We start from the raw sequence: 19765 nt of genomic DNA on the forward strand, positions 1-19765 counted from the left end.
CAGTAGTTTGTAGCTGCAGTTTTACCAACTAATTTTCTTTTGAGGTTTGCAAAGGTTTTCAAAAAAATAGTCATTGGTTTTCATTCGTGACAATGCTTTCTCTCACTGTTGCTGTTGTTTAATGTAAGAATTGTTGGGACGCTTTTACTGCACTTCTCGGAACATAGCCTGTTGCATATGTGAAAAGTTTGTAAAAAGTCCTTACATAATGATCAGGACAATGTCTGTGCAGATAGTGTATGGATTAATTAAATTATTCCACGGTGTAAAATGATTTTACAGTGACACTAAAGTCACTGAAAGTGGAGAGAGCTTATATAACCAGTTAAATTAAGTGCAAGCAGACAACAGAGCATCAATTATGGTACTCAACTTTAGTCCCTTATCTGCTGCAATTCAAGATGAGCGGAGGAGTCTAATCATGTCCTCTGAGGAGACAGAAGATCATCATAAGCTGCTCTATGCCACCAACCTGCCACTGAGCATGCTCCTTTGGTTTATGCGATCATGTTTAGGGGGTAGGAGGATGTGTTCATGACAATGGCAGTTTGCACCGGTTGAGGTCCATCTGTGTGCTGTCATTACCAGAAAGTCAACAGCAGATCCAGCTTCCTTCACCAACTTTCCAAGCCATACGTCATCTCTCTTCTGAATGCTGCCTATCCAGCACAGCACTGCAACTTGTGGACTGGACTTGAAGATCGTCATAATAAAAAAACACACCCGTGTAGCAACATATGCACACAAATTTGTGTGCATATGTTAGTTCAACCTTATTGGGTACTAATCATGGGTCTTGTTAGAATCATCTGGACATTGGACGACTAGCGTGTATGTTCTGTGTCTCTATCCACAGATCAGGGACATGCAAAGGATAGAGAAGGATAAGATAACCTGCTTTGGAAGATCTAAACTCAACAAAAATATAAACGCAACACCTTTGTTACTGCTCCCATTCCCCATGGGATGGACGTAGAGACCTAAAATTCATTCCAGATACACAATATAACCATCCCTCCCAAACAGTGGTCACAAATCAGTCCAAATGTGTGGTAGTGGGCACATCTGCCATATTGAGATAATCCATCCCACCTCACAGGTGTGCCACATCAGGATGCTGATCTGACATCATAATTATTGCACAGGTGTACCTCAGACTGCCCACAACAAAAGGCCACCCTGAAATGTGCAGTTTTTTTGCGCTATTGGGGGTCTGGGGACCCAGAACCGGTCAGTATCTGGTGTGACCACCATTTGCCTCATGCAGTGCAACACATCGTCGCATGGAGTCTATCAGATTGTCAATTGTGGCCTGTGGAATGTTGGTCCACTCCACTTCAATGGCTGTGCGAGGTTGTTGGATATTCGTGGGAACTGGTACACGCTGTCGTATACGCCGGTCAAGCACATCCCGAACCTGCTGGATGTGGAGGTCCTGGGCTGGTGTGGTTACACGAGGTCTGCGGTTGTGAGGCCGGTTGGATGTGCTGCCATATTCTCTGAAACGCCTGTGGAGACAGCTTATGGTTGAGAAATGAATATTCAATGCACGGGCGACAGATCTGGTTGACATTCCTGCTGTCAGCATGCCAATTGCACGCTCCCTCATTGCTTGTGGCATCTGTGGCATTTTGCTGTGAGACAAAACTGCACATTCCAGGGTGGCCTTTTGTTGTGGGCAGCCTGAGGTACACCTGTGCACTACTCATGATGTCAGATCAGCATCCTGATGTGGCACACCTGTGAGGTGGGATGGATTATCTCAATATGGCAGATGTGCCCATTACCACACATTTGGACTGATTTGTGACCACTGTTTGGGAGGGATGGTTATATTGTGTATCTGGAATGAATTTTAGGTCTCTACGTCCATCCCATGGGGAATGGGAGCAGTAACAAAGGTGTTGCGTTTATATTTTTGTTGAGTGTATTAACCTTATTCTTCTGAGATTAACACCTCCTTTCTATTTTGTTGTTGTTGTCTCCTGTGTCTCTATTGTTTTAATCTCTTGTTTTTTCTTTTTCTCTGTTTTTGATGCTTTTGTTTCTACCTTTCCTTCTTACTAGTGAAGCCCTGAAGATGATACTAACAGAATGAATCCGAATGAATGAATGATCTTCGGGAAGTCTGCAAATTAAGAAAAGGCCTCCCAGACGATGGATTTCATCTTTCCAAGATTCTGAGGCCCAGTACAACTGATTAACCTTAATTCTTTGTTTTCTTTATTTTTAACTTTCCAGCTTTCCATTGTCATTGAAGCGTTACACCCCTTCTCCTGCACCAGGGCCCCAACAGAGCCCCCTACTGGGTGGGCTCCCAGGAAGCTTTTTACTGATCGGACAGCAAGCTGCATGCTTGCGGCTGGCTCAGCTGAAAGCCCACGTTGCGTTGACACAGATAAATAACGCTATTGCTGTTGATGGTCGAACCAACACACCTGCCCCATTTATACCCACAACACCCCCCACAGCTGCAGCCATCAGTCTACTAAACCTTCTGAAGGTTGCTAACACCATGTCCCATCCCTCATATAACCCCTATGCCTCTGGGAAACAAAGTTCAGCCCAGGGGCACTATGGACAGTCCAGTATGCAGGCAGAGAGAGACTCTCATAAGACATCTCCTCATCTTGGGCCTGGGTCCAGCTTTAGCTCTTCCGGAGTTTCATCTGCGACTCCTGCAAAATCTGGGGGAATAATGAGCTACAGGCCAGAAGCGAGTAAGACTTCAATGGAAGAGGACATAAAGAGGTCCATAGACATGCATATAAGTAGAGCCAGAGAGGATGTGAGTCATCAGCCTGTAGACAAGAGCAGTCATTTTACTCAAAGACATGAGTATCATTCTTCAAGCAAAGATGTGACTTCCTACGTGTTGTCCTCAAACTCTCGAAGACCCCCCGATGTTGCAAGTAGCACTAGCTCCATGGACTGGTTGCCAAGCTACAAACGGGAAACTGAGGATGATTCGTCTAAATACTGTTCATCATCTGCTTCATTGAGCTATCAAAGCACTGGCGACAGTAAGTTTAATGCCTCGAATGAAAGAGAGCGCAATGTGCAATCCATTCCAGGCTTAGGTGATTATGACTACCCAGTGCCAGACAAACCTGTGGGTTCTGCAGAGTCTACTCGTCCCAAGTACACTTCAGAAACAGCTGTGAACATCCTTATGCAGTTTGGACTTGAAAAAGGGGACCTGGAACATCTGATCTCATACCCAGAAGATCAGATGACTCCTGACAACCTGCCTTTTATCTTACGACAAATCCGCATGGAAAAGGCAAAGAGATCTGCCACAGCAGATCCATCAAAATCCTACTATGATCCTCATTCCACCACAAGTATGAGTGGAAAGGAAAGGTTAAGTACTTCAAGAGGGGAAGGGATGTGCCGGGATGAATTGTCACTTATTGTCCAACCAAGTAAAGTGATTGATTATGGACATACTGGAAAATATACTGGAAGCTTTGGGGATGAAATTGGAAGGAGCAGCAGTGGAGCCAGTAGTGGTGGAACTGGAGGTACGCTGCTGATGGGCTCCTATGATAGTAGCGGTCACAGTCGAGAATCACTGCAAAAAAGTATGACAGAGGTGAAAAACAGCACCTTGGTTTCTTCCCGTGATCAAGGCAGCTCTTTTACCAGTCATGGCTCAATGCGAAGCAGCGATCCAGCTCAACAACTGCACACCCAACCGAACCAGTCATCTCAAGAAATCTTCAAAGGTTTCTCTCTGCCGAAGACGGACACAGACATAAGATCTCTTAAAGCAGAAGTCACTAAAGCCCTTCCGTTGAAAAATCCAGAGCCAGATCGCTATTCAGCATCAAAAAGCCAACTAACTCCTAATATAGTTCATAGTGTGCATCCAAGCCGACCTGGCCTTGTACTCATTGGCAGCAGCAGCAGCGACAGTCACATCAAAGAAAAGAGTAAGACTCACGGGCAAGTATCAAATGTTTCTGAGCAGATGAACAAACAGCAAATGCAGCAGAAGCAGAAGCAGGTACAACAGCAACAAGTGAAACAGACAATGCAACAACCACCACCAAAGCAGCAGCAGCAGACGCAACAACTGAAGCAGCAGCAGACGCAACAGCAACAACTGAAGCAGATGCAACAACTGAAGCAGCAGCAGACGCAACAGCAACAACTGAAGCAGATGCAACAACTGAAGCAGCAGCAGACGCAACAACAACAACTGAAGCAGCAGCAGACGCAACAGCAACAACTGAAGCAGCAGCAGACGCAACAGCAACAACTGAAGCAGATGCAACAACTGAAGAAGCAGCAGACGCAACAGCAACAACTGAAGCAGACGCAACAGCAACAACTGAAGCAGACGCAACTGAAGCAGCAGACGGCCCAGGTACCTAACCTGCCGATTGGGTTGCAGCAGATGCAGAATCAGCCAGCTGTGCATATGGGACAAGCTTTGCAGTCTCAAGTTTTTTCGGCTGCAAAGCCAGTTCCACAGCCGTCCCTCATGCCAGGGCTCATGATGCCCGTTCCTCCGGGTCTCTCTCCGCTAATGCAGAACTTCATGAATTTCATTCATATACCGCAGCCCGCTTCCACGAAGCAGCTTCCAGCAAAGGTAGAAGTGACAAGGAATATCCCAGTGCTGGCCCAGATGCAAGACTACACTGGCGCTTCACCTATGGTCTTTCCTCATACCTGCTCTCTATGTAACAAGGAATGTACTCTGATGAAGGTAAGTGGAAGATTGTTCGATGTTTTTGCTTTCTGTCAGTTTTTATTTATTTGACATGCAATGTTTTTTGTTTTTGAATTGATTTTGGATCCCATTATAGAATTGTAGTTTTGAAAAAACTTCATGTATGCTACTTTAAAGTCTATTTGGTTTGTTTTATACACTATTCCTGCATAATGATGACTGTAGGAAGACTACCAACTTGGAATACAAACATTTGGACAAATTTTTCACATATTTCTGCAATTCAGTATTCTGTACCAGAATTTCTGAAGGATTACAGCGCAGACTAAAGTTAACTATATGTCTATCAGATATTGTAATTGAAAAACACTACTAATAAGAGACCTTCAGAATATTCAGTGGTCTGTACTTGCAATTGATAGATTTAATCTCTTTTAAAATGACATAAACTGATGCGAAGACATTCAAGGCTTTTGCTAACAATGGAACCAAGGCCTCGGATGACATGATGAGGAGAAACCTGCAAACCTGATGAGCCTGTGCATCAGAAAATGTTGGAAGACGGCTGTTTTTTCATTTGTCTCTGTTCTTGGGCTGCTGTTCCACAGTGCACATTCAGCTTTGCTTTTTCTGGAACTGTTGCTGAATGTGAAAGTTTCCCTTTTTGTCTTTTGTCATTAGAGTTAAGAATAGTGTGTTTTGTCCTTTATTTCACATTAGTGGGCACCTTGTTTTTGTGTAATACTTGCTTCTTTTTCTTTTTTTTTTTACTCATACTTTCTTTTTAAGTTAGTGTTTCTGTGTCCCAAAAGGCAACATCATTTACTACCACAAACATAAGCACCCGCTGCGCCCAGTCATGAGCTACACAAGCACCAGATTTGATTTGTTGTTGAATCTCTCTTTATGGATCGGCCTTCCTTCGCTGCACCAAATTTCACATTTGAGCTCCTCGTCAAAGAAACAGCGCCTTCCTCTTCTGGCCTATTTCAACATCATCTTCCTGTCGCTACTCCAACTGTGATTGTCATAGGTGGTGCATTTTGTCCTAATCCAAACTTGGCCTCTACTGCGCTGACCTTCTTGGAGCCTCGGGAAAGTTTGATGACATAAGAAGAGCCTGAGAGTCCAGAATCCAGAGCCTAAGATGATCCTTTCGTTTTGGTTGTGTGTAATCAGATGTTTGACTTGTGTTTTCTATATATACTAAATAATTTCACTTTTAAAATTTTATCCCAGGAGAGGTATAATGTGTCATGCTTATTTGTTCCTGGTTTTTGGCCTATGAAGGTTTAAATACAATCCAAACTCCTGGCTAATGTTATAATGCTTCTGCGTTCAGTGAAGGACTAACTGTTAATATTTTAAGAATTTTTTTAAGGCCACTGCAAAGTTTAGTGACCTTTTATCAGCAAGTGATGTCAATGACAAACGTTGCTCCTGATAATAACAAACCTTGTCTAAATGTTTGTGTTTTGTTGTGACCACTAGGATTGGGTCTCCCACCAGAATACCAGCCTTCACATCGAGAACTTCAAACTTCTGCGAAAGCGGTCAATCTTTCTTCTCTGTACTTCGTGATTATGAACCGATATCTTTGGGGCAGCACAACCATGGGTGTGCCAAAATGATGCCGGGGTTGTAATGCTAGGATAGCTCCCTAAGAACTGTTCATTTGTATTTTTTTAATTTAAAGCACCTTAATGATTTGCAGCATTTACCATGAGCCATTTTCCCTAACCTAAATTGTTGAAAGGCTGAATACATTTCTGAGTTTCTGGATTAATGAACAATAATATATTTTTAAGGACATTCTATCTTGCAACATCTGACAAAAATGTATCTGTGTTTTTCCACAGATACCCAGAATGGAACGGTGAAATTGCATCACTGCTAGAGTAATTATCTTCATTTCAAGTCATTTGGCAAATAAAAAAACATGCCAGTATTGGAGGCTTTCATTTTCTTTGATTTAACATGTGCCTTTCTTTTTATATGCAATTGTTAGTGCATCAGGTGCCAAGCCCTCTCCCTCAACTTCTGCTGAGACTTCCCAGAAGAAAACCAGACATGAGAGTCGTTCCCGTTCCTGCAGCCCCCGGAGCCATCGTGACTCGGAGCGTAGCAGGGACAGGCAAAGTAGCCGTTCCCGCTCTCGCAGCCCCCACACTCATCGTGACTCGTTGCGAAGAAGAAATAGACGAAGTAGCCGTTCCCGCTCCCGCAGCCATCATGACCCGGAGCGTAGCAGGGACAGACGAAGTAGCCGTTCCCGCTCCCGCAGCCATCATGACCCGGAGCGTAGCAGGGACAGACGAAGTTGTCGTTCCCGCTCCGGCAGTTCACGTCGCCTCCGTGACTTGGAGCGTAGGAGGGACAGACGAATTAGTCATTCCCGTTCTCGATCACGCAGCCCCCGAAGGGAGAGACACAGAAGCCGATCACGATCTCCGTACATCTCCAGACGTAATCGCAGGTCTGTCCAACATACACTTTGAGAACTAGGATCAATCAAAAAGATTTAGCCCTCCAGTGGAGAGGGCGAAATGTAATTTATTTAATAATGTAAACTTAAAAACACTTAATTGGTGGACTATTTTCCTTTTGTATCCATGCTGCATGTGTGCTTTGAGATGTTTATGAGTCATTAAGTTCTTTGATCCATACTTCTTTCAGGTCCCGGTCTCATTCTGACTCCTCATGGTATGACCGTCCTTCCTCTTCACGATATCGATCACGCTCAAGGGGACGTGAGAGACGATCCTCGCCGAGAAGAAGAGATGAGAAATGTTCATCATCAAGGAGAAGCTGGGAGAGGCGATCGTCGACAGAGAGGTCATCTCCTATGCGAAAGTTGAGCAGCTCGAAGATCTTGGCAAAGAAACTGCTGGAAACATCAGGTTTGAAAATTGCTTCTTGGTATTTTTGCCCAGCCCCCCCCCCCCCCCCCCCCCCCCACACACACACACACACACACACAACATTAACTTTACTAATGCAAATTATAAATAAAGACCAGTACCACCAGAAATGTCAGTATAGTTTTTTCTACTATTATAAAACTTTCAGAAGCAGTAGATGATTTTTGAGACTTGGGACCCACCAATGTGTGAATCTCTTTTGTACCTGTGGTATTTTAGCTCTCCAGTCCTTATCAAAACAGTCTGACCTGGAGACTGTCGTCAAAACTTTGGCTCCTGCCCTGCTGGCTGAGCTAGCCAAGATGAAGTCGTCCCCATCAACATCATCGTCCTCACGTTCTGCATCTCCAGAATCACTTAAAGGGAGGCCTAGCACAGAGAAGACCAAGGTGACTTCACATGATGCCTTTTTTCATGAATGGACAGTTTTGGACAATTTATAATGTGGTCAGTGACAGATGACGTGATTGTTGATGCCACAAAACCAAGATTAAATCCTTCAGCACAAATTTATACAAGCACAAACTTTGAGTCCAGTTGTCATGATGAAATCTGCATTTGGTTCATATTGTTCATATTTTTCTTCGCTGTGTTTCCGCAGGCTGCTAAATCTTCCCCTCCAACCATGGTGAGGCTACAAGGGATTGTCAGTAGTCTCTCTCACAGTGAAGTGATTTCTGCTGTGGAGAAATTCGGAAAAACCAAGTCAGTTGTTTTGTTTAGGTCAAAATTACAGGTATGTACATTGAAATTTGTTCACTGTTATAGATGGATGACTTCATTGACCTGCTTGTGAATCTAGAGAAAATGTGTCTCCTGGTTTGCTTCTGCAATCGAAGATAGATATTTATGCATCGTAGCTACAATTCTCTATAAATGTACTGTCCATTCATTAGTTGTAGTCATGCATTCATCATGCGGTTTAAAGTCAGTTGGTTATCCTTACTTTTCTTCTGTGGTCTTGCAGCCCTCACATTCATGGCTACTTTGGATTATACTGAGCTTTTATATAGACATCGCAATGTCAGAAAGTTTCTGCTCAAGTCTAATCCTATGAAAGCATACACAATGTATTTTGTTTTTATTTTGCTGCTTTGCATTATGCATTTTTTAAAATCTATATATACACATTGCACTAAAAACATCCTTGGAATCGCACTGGTTTCTTGCAAGTTGTCACCGTTGCTTGTAGTTTGCTTGGAAAACTCAAACTTGTCATCAAATACTTGTAAGCTACTGACAAGTGCTCATATATGATTTTTAGTGTGAATGTAGTAACGTAATAGTTTTGTTAGTAATCCAAATTAATGTGTGTGTGTGTGTGTTTGTGCACACCCAGGCAGTTGTGTGTTTCAAGAAACAGGAAGATGCTGAGAAACTGAAGAGCTTAAAGAACTTTGACATAAAAGAAGTAACTGTCAGTGTTGTTAATGAAAAGGTAACTTTGTTTTCCCTTGAGAAATACAAATATTAACATTGCAGCTCTTCTGTGGCAAAATAATCAGTTATCTGATTAATCCGAAATTATCTTTGTTTGCAGGAAATTGCATTCAAGAAAACCACAAAAACTAAACTGGAAACTACAGCAAAAGTCTCTGTTTCCAAAGCGAAAAACATCTCAGCTGAGCAGAAAGCTAAAACTGTAAAAACTGGTGATAAGGCTGAAGAAGCAGCTTCAAGCCTCGAAAAATCTAAGAGTAAATCTACGAAGAGTCCCGAAAAGCAGCCTAACACCAGTGATTTGAAAGGAAAACGTAAACCCAAAGGGTCTCAAACCGGTGCTAAAGAAGCTGTGGTGGCACCTAAAAATACAGCCAATACTATGAAGGCTGTTGAACCAATTAAAGGTGCTGCAGTTGATGGTGAGCCAAAAGTCTTGACTTCCAAAGCAGAAACGGCCTCAACGACGCAGAAATCTAAATCAGCAGGAACTCTGAAAAAAGAAAAAGTGGATCATTCTAAATCAACAACGTCAGAGGATAAGCCTGATGTAGAGACAAAACACAAGAAACCTGAAACAAAGATTCATGAATCTGCGATGGGGCCTAAAGGTGAAGCACGAAAATCATCAGCTTCTGAAAGGGAGGACCACACAGAAGTTGAAACTTCTACTGACGGCAAAGATAATCAGACGTTACCAACTATATCGAGTGAGAATCAACTACCAACTAGTGCAGCTGAGACCAAGCCAAATACATCGCCACCAAAACCCACTGATCCACCTCAGAAACCACAAACTGTCATCAAAAGTCCAGAAGATTCACTCAAAGCTTCAGAACAGACCGAGCAGAGCTCAGATTCTGCTCTACAAGAAGAAACACAACAGCAGACTGCAGGAAAATCACCTGAGATTTCTGTGGAGGCAAAGCAAAGAGTTGAAAGTGTAGAAACGGTTACAAAGGACAAAGGTAAGTGGACAGAAAACACCTTCAAGTGTGGAGTATCTTTGACAGCAGGATGTTGGACGGAATCAAAAGCTAAAGACTGTGCTTCATGACGAGAACAGTTTTCAGATTTTTATTTAAATCAGCTGGGTAATTTGCATCCTATCTAAACTACCACTATTTAACTTAACTACATTTCCTTTATTCTAAGTCTCTGTGACTGCAAAGAAGATCTCAAAGGATCAGCCGGTCGCTCCTACCCACCCAACATTTGAGGAACTGATAGAAAAGCAACTATGTCCAGAAAAAATCCGTAAGAAATCCCGAAAGATCTGTATTAAAGATTTCCCAGTGTGAACATAATTTTTATTTTATAATTACTTTTTTGTTTTTCTTTTGCTCTGCACTTTACAGTTTGTCTCAAGACAGTCAGGCTTCCCCGTAAAAAGGTAACATTAAAAAAACACTTAAATTATACCTGTAAGAAAAACATGCTTTGTCAAAGTGGTTAAGTTGTGATCTGAAATAGTTCAATTTGTTTTAAAAGTTTATAGTTGGGTTATATCTCATTGTCAGGTGACACTCAAGTGGGTGTAAATGTAGAAAAATGTTAAAAATTCAGTAGGTATGTCGCAATACCAGAGATTTACATACACTAATAGAATTACACAAAGCATGGTTACCAATTTAGTACCAAAACAAAATAATTATCGTGTATCTCCAAAAGTTGATTCTGTTCATCTGGACGTAGCGTTTTGTGGGAGAACCGTTTTGTCACCCATCCAACTTCTTCAGTCTCAGCTGACTGCAGGTTTCCCCAAATCTTATAAACAGTACATTTGCATAATGACTGAAACCAGCCCACTGAAAGAACAGTGGGCTGGGAAGTCAGTCCCTTAATTTTAATTATGCAAGTTCTCATGACCATTGATCAACAACCACTGATCAAAACTCACTGATCAATGGCCATGAGTACTATTCACAGAGAGTTGGAGAATGGCTGCAATCACAGCATTGTAAGATGGCGAAAAATTATCTTGTATACTAACACATATTAAAAGTCTGTACACCTCACCCCTGGCGTCGTTGCCCACCTCTCAATTTTAAATACACATATACATTGAGGGCTAGCAGGAGGGGCTATGCGCTTACCTGCTGCTCTCTGGCAGGTAGCTCCATGCCCTCCTGGGTTTTAAATGCACCTTAGAACACATATGCATCAACACTACATATAAGCGGCCGGAGGGAGGTTTGGAGTCTTCTCTCACCCCTGTTCTCTGCGGCCTGCTGGAGCGGGGGGGCTAGGAGGAGGAGTTGGCCGTCCAACTGCGGCCTGGAATGTGGGGCCTCCCTGCTGCTGTGGAGTCGGGCGGTCTGCTTCTCCCCACCACAGGGAAAAGGGTAACACCACCTGGGTCTGGGTGCAGTTCCCCCCTCCAGGGGCAAGGGTACCTAGACCTGGTTCATAGACAGTATTGGGAAGGTTACTTTTAAAATGTATTCCAATACAGAATACATGCCCCAAAATGTATTCTGTAACGTATTCCGTTACGTTACTCAATGACAGTAACGTATTCTGAATACTTTGGATTACTTAATATATTATCATGCTTTTTACAACTACGTGAATGTACTATTGCTGTGTGATTTATTACTATTACTGAAGGTCCGCGACTCCGAACTGTAGTAAAGGACCTCTGACTAATACGGCGGGGTCCCTGTCGGCTCGTAGCCAAAAAATAGCTTTACTTTGTTGTGTGGGTCAACTTTTCTTGCGAGAGACAGAGAGAGGCGTCGAAAGGCTGCTCCAACGGAACTTATTGTTTTGGAGGAAAACACGAACACGGTGTACAGTCGAGTCTTAATAGCTTACTTACAACTGGGCTCGTCAGCCACTCTTCTTGGCTGAAGTGGTTATTATTATATTTACATGCTTCCAGCTCCCGTTTTTCCTCGATGACAACTCGTACCTTTCCACTCCCCTTTTTCTCCCTCCTCGCGCTCACAGACCCATAACGTGTATGGCAGTCCATTCTCCCTGCAACACGGACTACACTGCCCATGATGCTACATTCTTTAGAGCTATGCTTGTAGCATTCCGCCTGTTAGCTTAGCACAACAACAACAACGAAAAGGCGCTCTCTCACCCAGGAAACACACAGTTGCAGAGAGAGAGCGTTGCCCTGTAACCATGGCAACCGTAACGCTGCCGCCTGGAACAACAGAACGTAGCTGTCAAACAAAACCCAAACAGTCCTGACCCGCGACAATATGAAACAGGAAAGTACCGCAGTGTAATCCATTTATTTCAACAAAGTAACTGTATTCTAAATACCACCTTTTTAAACGGTAACTGTAACGGAATACAGTTAACAACAATCAACGACAATCTTTATTTATAGAGCACATTTAAAAGCCTTGGGCATACCAAAGTGCTTTACATAAAACAATAAAAAATAAAACAGTTCACACATTAACATCAAATTCATAAAAGTAACGGATTATGTTCACAGGTAAAAGCCACCAATAAGAGTAAACTGCAACACATAGGTTATAGCAAGGTAAGACTGTACCACCATGATAAAAGACACCAATAATGGAAAGAAAGCAGAGAATTTAATACAATAGGTCACTGCAAGCAAGCCAGCATTTAACTGGTAGAAAAGGCAAGTTTAAAAAGATATGTTTTGAGCCGTGATTTAAAAGAATGAATAGAATCAGACGCCCGGATGCCAATCGGGAGATTGTTCCACAGCTCCGGTGCAACTAGAGCAAACGATCGATCACCTCTAGATTTCAGTCGAGATCTGGGCTGAACCAACAGTAACTGTGAGGATGACCTTAAAGCCCTAGCAGGAGCATATGGGTTTAAAAGTTCCTTAAGATAGCTTGGTGCAGTGTTATTGGTAATTTTAAAAGTAAACAACAAAATTTTAAATTGAATTTTTACTCATATTTTGTATTTTAAATACGTAATGGCGGTACATGTATTCCGTTACTCCCCAACACTGTTCGTAGAGTACGCTTGGGGAGTGTGATTGTGTGTACAGCGTCTCTTTATGTCTGTCTCCACGTTGGTTGAGTGTGGAGTAAGTGCATATGAGAGCATGAGGGTGGGAATGGATGTTTGTATCTGTGTGTGCCTGTATGTCTGTGTCTATATGTCAGGTTGGGTATCAGACGCCACCTCTCTGGGGACATCTCAGGCCATCCAAGGTATGGAGGCCTATCTCCACCCCCCACCACTTCCCCTGCCGGTGGCGGACTCCCTCAGACATCGGTGCGTTGGTGGTTCTTTGTGTCCGGGGAAGGGCGTCCAGGTACACACCGGCTCACTCCTTGGTGGCCGCTTATCGGGGCCTGGAGCCTGGGGCTCGCTCGGGCCACTCCGGAGGTGGAGTGCCCCGGGCCCCTTGGCCTGGAGCTCGGTCACCCAGGCACAGCTGGCTGCCGGCGGAGCTCATGGGCACGTCACTGCAACCCCCCCTGGCTTCTGCTCCGCGGCTGCTGAGTGAGCCCTCATCTGGGACTCTCCTCAGCTCTTTCTGGGACAGTGGCGCGGCTGCCCGTCTGCTGGTCTTCCTTGGTCTCTTGTGTTCTGAGGGCCTCTGGATGTCTGGAGTTTTGATCTCCTCCATACCTGCTTCATGCTCTGGAGGACGGGGCTGTGGCCCCCCCACACCCTCTAGCAGATTATTACAAGAAGGAACCTTTTAAAAAAACAAGCGCGTCCATGCTCACAGGTGTACACACGGGTGATCACACCCACAAACTACACCCCTTTTGGCTCCTACCTCAAAGCACACTGTGTTCTGTTGATCTTATGTGCTGCACAATAATGTTTAATATTTAGTATTTACTGTCATATTCCCATATATCATTGTGATGTTGTTTATTATATTACTCTTGTTCTCTTCTGCTTGTTTTCTTTTTTCTTTCTCAACAGGTGATCGATATATGCATTTTTTTTTCTCTCTGCTTATTCTGTTGGTTTTTGGGGGGGTTTTTTTGCCCTTCCCCCCCCGTCCCTCTTCTCAGCTGTTTTTTTTTCTCTCCCCCTTTCCTTCTCCCCTTCTTTCCCCCAGTCAAGTCTGTCCCGTATTCAGCAAATGAAAATAAAATAAACAATAAAAGGTGAATCAAATGGACCATTATGGCAAGGCTGGGATGGTCAATTTGGTAAATCCGTAAAGTAAATCCGTTGGGCATCTTTCCTCGCCTTTAGACAATAATTCTGATGGCAAAAGAGCCAAACGGGACAGGCAAAAAAAAAGTCTGTTATTAAAAAGCTAATTTGAAATGTTCAAATTATATGCACAATCATCCAGGACATGGTGGTTTTGAGTGCTTAAAAAAATAGGGGTTTACGTAGGGGGCTTGAATACCTCAGCAAGTTGTTTTAAAACTAAAGAACCTTTTAAGAAGCATAAGAGATGAAAGTTCCTCACAAATTAATAGAAGCCCAGCTTTTCTTTTTAAACAGTCTACTACAGAAACAGTTTTTCCTTCCTGAGTTTGAAAAGCGCAATAGTGCTGTTTACACATTGCCTTTTGTGAATCAGTTATCACTCTTTAAGGATCCACCTTAAATGAAAAGTACTTTCATAGCTGACTCTTACTGCCTTTTTTTTTATCAGTGAGTCAAGGTTGAGCTGTACTATGTTTAAAAAAGAAAAAAGAAAAAAAAGAAATCAAACCAAAATCCGCATCAGAAACATTTTGTACTCAGTATTTTATTCTGATGTACCTCATTGTGTTCATAGTTGTAGACAGTGCTCAAAGTGAGGCACTGTTTCTAACTGAATGTTTTGCCTTTTTGAGATTTCTGTCCGGAATTTCTTCAATTGTAAACTAATCTAAAACTCTGACTTTATTCTTTTCTTTTGCACAGCTTGTTTCGCTTAAATGCAAGATGCTGTTAATAAGCAACCTGCCTAAGTATCGTGATGGCTGTTATGAAGAGGAGGACATCGCCGATCTGCTCACTCCACACAGATTTGAATATTACGACGATACGATCTACGTTATACCACAGGCGCGCATGGTAAGCACCAGGCCATGGATTTGCATTGGGCTGGATTATTACCTTCATTTTAATGGGATTCTAAATGTCTTTTCTAAGACGACCTAACTAACATTTAGTTATTACGTATTTTGTGAGCGCAGTGTGTCAGTGTTTGTTTGTTTTTCCTTCAGGCTTTTGCCCTAATGCCGACAGCAATGGCAGCCAAAAACATCGTGCTAGCATCAGAAGATAAACATTTTTTTCTCAATGGGTCTAAACTTCGACTGCAGGTTGTGAAGAGCAAGAATTTTTTAACGACCCCGGTGAGCACTGTGTTTAGATAATACACTTTACTGTTGTGAGATATGTTATTAAAAATAATTGAAAATATCTGTTTCTGCTTGTTGATGGAAACAGTATCCTTAAAAGCAAGCTGATGTTTTTAAATGTTCAATCTATTTAAAATGTGGTTGTAAGTAAAAAAAAAAAAAGTAATATTTTGTAGAGGCTATAAGTAATAAAAAATACTCTTTGAACTGAAATCAATTTAACAGAATCCAACATTTATTTGATGTAATGACTTTTAACTATTTGTTTTTCTTTCAGCTTGAGTTTTATATATATCTGATGAATCGGCTGTGTTATGTTAAGAAGGTAACACGCACACATATCTCAGAAACAAAGACTACACTAGAATACCTTATAAAGTATAGAGTATAAAGTTATAACTGGCAGCACTCACATCCAAGTCAAAACACCTTGAAAAATATGAGCATATATTAACACATGGCTAGGAAAGGTTTGGATAACTTTTTTCCTGCAATAAGTTAAATCCTCATTCAAAACTGCATTTTGTATTTTAAAAAAAATTTATTTATTTTTTGTTTTTTTTGTTTTTGTCTTTTTATTTGAAACATGCAAAAAACTAAGAACCCAGGAAAGGGACAAAAGTGGTTTTCTGTGTACACAGCTAAGTTTAAATATTTTCTCAAACAATGTTATCAACAAAAGCAAGAGCTGCAATTATAAATTGTTTGGATAATGAAGATAGCTGCCAGGGTGCATACTGCTGTGTGACTATATGTGCAAACGTATGACCTTGATCTTGGAACTGTAGTTTAAGAAAGCATGAAATATTGTTAAACTAAATACTGTTTCTGGTTTGTTTTAATGTTCACCAGGGTTTCTCGGAACAGGAAATGACAGATATTGGAGCACGGACAATCTACATCAGGAACATCTCACCAGACGAGTTCCGGGATCTCAGAGAAGCTTTGGGAAAAATCGGTATTGTAAGAAACTACCTGCCTCTTCTCTACAAGGTATAAACACACTTATAAGCAGCAACAAGTGCATGTTTTAAAAGTCTGTGAAAGGCTGTATGAGATGTATGTGTTTATGTAAGTGTATTCTTAACTATCCCCCCAAAATTGACAGACACATTAAAACAAGATAATGTGACTGGTTTTGGATGCTACTTATCTTGATGAAAGCACAACTGCAAAACTATAAAGATAGTAAAGAGAGACTGCAGGTAATCTGTTCGCTGTAGCACATGATTCTTCATATGCTCATGCGCACTAGTGTTCATCACATTAGAGCATTAGTGCAGGGGTCACGTTGAGCACGGCTCCAGTGCTTCATTGATCCAGGATTTCTGACTTTTGAATCCAGTGAACTCCACAATAAAGCTGTGCTTAGCTCACTGTTTCCATGTGTTCCATTTTCTACCATTTAGAATGTGAAATTAAAATGTTTAGAGTAAATTTTATCTTTCTTGTGTTTCAGGTGTTAATTGAATTTGAGTCTGTGTGTGATGCTGATCGCCTTGGTGTTTGGTACAGCCTTCTAAAACGGGCCACTGGCCACAAATTGTCAAGGGTGGAAATACCACACAGTGGATTTACATCACTGCGTAAGTGTGTTTTGAATGGGGTTTTAAATAAATGTGATTTAAACGGGGAAAAAAAGGTGAAGTTGATGGAAGGTCATCTGGTAATACACTGAATATGGTGGGTTGTTTTTTGGCTGTAAATCGTGTCTGGTAAGGGTAGCTGCTTTTGTCCTGCTGGCCTTCCTGTACTGTGGGATTGCTTTGGAGATCTACGTGGTCTTCTACAAGGCAAGCTTAAGAGTTATACTTTTTATACATTGGTCGTATTGTCCAAAGAGACTCTTGTCTTTGGACAATACGGCAAATATTGTCGTCTTAGTGGGTGATGCACAAAAGAAGCAAGTGAATTGAAGATTACAAGGAGTGGCAAAAGCATACTGATACTAGAGACAGATTAAAATCCATCTAATCAGGGGCGCTATAGAGCAAGACATGGTGTAACACACAACTTAGTAGAGCTGCAGAATTCTGAAAAATTCTCTTATAAATGTCACTTTCTGAACTCCTAAAGTTTGCTTAGAGAACAAAATAAGGACTTATTGGGCTGAACCACAGACTACTGTGAGACTTTCTGGTGGAAAGAAGACACCTCACGGCCTGAAGAACCACGCGCCAACGTGATACAGATGAATCGAACTAAGTCTCATCCGACCTAACTGAAACGGCAGGCATGACTGCTGAAGAACTGAAAGCCAACACTAAACCCCCTGCGAGGAGAACTGTCTGAAGTCATAAAAGAGGAACTTAGAGATATTTTCGGAGTTCAGTTTTATCAATACTGAAATACAAGTAGTCAGGTCCGAAATAACTAACACTGCCAGTAACCCCGGTTATTCTGAAGTTTCCTCAAAAATTTCAACAGTATGATTGAGCTCAGGGCTGTGGCTCCTCACTACCAGATATTGCAAAATCTATTTTGTCTCCAGTGCTGCACCAGCTGCTCCCATCTCCACCATCATGGAAACACATCACATCTATCACACAGAGTCTGGATAATAATCTTTCCTTCACTTTCTGTTTGTGAAACAGTCATGAATATATTTTCAGTTCTTCCCTGGACTGTGGATAAAGTGAAGTCCGAGAAAGGTTGCAACATATGCAAAACTGCTGCTTTATCGTCATCCACAATAAATTATTGCAACACATTCCCTCAACTTTGATTCACTAACACTGTGATTCTCCTTCCCACAAATCCTTTGATGCTCATTGGCCCCTCCAGAAATCTTTAGTCCATCAGCGGTCAATTCCCTTCTGCTTGTCTCTGCCCTAGACACATGAACCAGAGCCATTACTTAAACTCCACTTTTTCAGACTGGCATTTGGTCTAACTCTCTAATCATTTTTCTCTGATGCCTATGATACCTTGGATATCTGTAAAGGTGCTTAAAGTTAAACTGAAAGTCAGTTAAAAACCTGACACACACACAGAAAATAAAAAATAAACAAAACTTATTTTTTCTTGTGCAGCACCAAGATTGCCACACAAAGCTTTGCCAGACAGCGATGTTGCTGTTGACGGGGCAGCTGTCCCAACAGAAGATATTACCGTCCCACAACGCAGCACTTCACCATATTGGATCACAATGACAACTAGTCCCTTTGTGTTCCCCACTGTCGCTCCTTGGTTCACAATCCCAGGTGAGAGAAACTAAAATTAACCTCCAGATATAAAGTGTTGACTGTTACTAACTGTGTGTGTTTTACACTTCTAGAGTATTTAACTGTCAGGGAACCTGATGACATTGAGGTGAGTGCATTTTATAAACCAAGGTTTCATGTGTTAAACAGGAATCCTTGAGTAAATACCAAGAGGCGTCCATTTTTTTCATTGGTTTCATTTTGTCTTCTCTATGTGGTCAGTTATAGTAATATATTTTTTAAAAAGTACTGCAAAGTTTCTCTTCACATAAACTTTGGTTCTTGAACCTTGTGTCTTGTAGAAAGCCCAATCTCAAGGATCTACGTTCTCCACGATCATGTTGACTGGTTTGCCAGAAGGAAACTACAGACAGGAGGATGTCGCCAAGCTGGTGTGGCGTTACTTCCCTGATCAGACTGTTCAGACTCTGTACTACAACATAATCGTTTTATCACTGCAGAGGAGGGTGAGGAATAGACCCAGCAGGCTGATACAGAGAAATTTGCAAATTTAATTCAATTTAATGATTAATATTGAATGTTTCCTCTGCATCATTTTGTCCCCTTTCTTCCTCTCCAGGCCTTTGTGTTTTTTAACAGCTGGGATGCGTGCTGCGATTTCGCCAGAGATTACCTCAAAGATCCAGTTACAGTTGAAGAGCGGAGACGGAGACTAGGAATCCACATTGTTTTACAAGACGTGCATCCTGGTTCAAGTGAGGTATGAAAATGGAGCAATCGGGGGCTGTTAAATCAGGGGCATGCTCCTGTTTCACTGAAACTATTCAGATGCCAATCAAAAAAGATTCCTCCTCTAAGGAGTGAGCACAGCATCATCCTTCACTGGGCTAATATTAATAGAATGAGACTCAGAATACTTTATTGATCCCTAGGGGGAATTACGTTGGTTACAGTACAAACGGTAACAAAGACAGATAATACAAGAAGTAAGAAATAGCACAATATATACATACATATAAGTCACTTATTGATAAATATCTGAATAAGAAATGGAAAAACTAAAAATATGCATGAATTTCATATCAAGTATTTATTATTATTTTGTCTGTATTTGTTCCTTCCTTTTTGCGACAGCAGCACAAAAGCTGCATGAACTTTATCCACTTTTCTGTTCATAGACGACAGCCCACGTCATTCCACCACCACTTTAAAGTTTCCACAGAGCTTCTTGTGAAGTCAGTCCTGTGTAAACGTTAAAGACCCAGACATAGGTTATGGAGT

The 19765-nt window shown here is 41.9% G+C and overlaps 1 protein-coding gene across 1 annotated transcript in view; it reads left to right on the plus strand.

Annotated features, from left to right (window-relative positions):
• Window positions 1–2515: 2515 nt before the first annotated feature.
• LOC113014294 (uncharacterized) overlaps window positions 2516–19765 on the plus strand; it is a 41501-nt gene continuing 24251 nt past the window's right edge. The window contains exons 1-21 of the mRNA XM_080295738.1: window positions 2516–4009; window positions 4541–4717; window positions 6173–6234; window positions 6541–6579; window positions 6690–7157; window positions 7358–7581; window positions 7822–7991; window positions 8204–8338; window positions 8942–9040; window positions 9143–10010; window positions 10198–10299; window positions 10401–10435; window positions 14878–15030; window positions 15183–15314; window positions 15598–15645; window positions 16173–16313; window positions 16780–16906; window positions 18353–18523; window positions 18598–18632; window positions 18826–18990; window positions 19104–19244. Coding sequence (XP_080151864.1) covers window positions 2516–4009; window positions 4541–4717; window positions 6173–6234; window positions 6541–6579; window positions 6690–7157; window positions 7358–7581; window positions 7822–7991; window positions 8204–8338; window positions 8942–9040; window positions 9143–10010; window positions 10198–10299; window positions 10401–10435; window positions 14878–15030; window positions 15183–15314; window positions 15598–15645; window positions 16173–16313; window positions 16780–16906; window positions 18353–18523; window positions 18598–18632; window positions 18826–18990; window positions 19104–19244 — 4986 coding nt within the window. The remainder of the gene's footprint in view (window positions 4010–4540; window positions 4718–6172; window positions 6235–6540; window positions 6580–6689; window positions 7158–7357; window positions 7582–7821; window positions 7992–8203; window positions 8339–8941; window positions 9041–9142; window positions 10011–10197; window positions 10300–10400; window positions 10436–14877; window positions 15031–15182; window positions 15315–15597; window positions 15646–16172; window positions 16314–16779; window positions 16907–18352; window positions 18524–18597; window positions 18633–18825; window positions 18991–19103; window positions 19245–19765) is intronic.

This window comes from Astatotilapia calliptera, chromosome 3 (assembly GCF_964374335.1).
Source record: "Astatotilapia calliptera chromosome 3, fAstCal68.1, whole genome shotgun sequence".
Classification (NCBI taxonomy): domain Eukaryota; kingdom Metazoa; phylum Chordata; class Actinopteri; order Cichliformes; family Cichlidae; genus Astatotilapia; species Astatotilapia calliptera.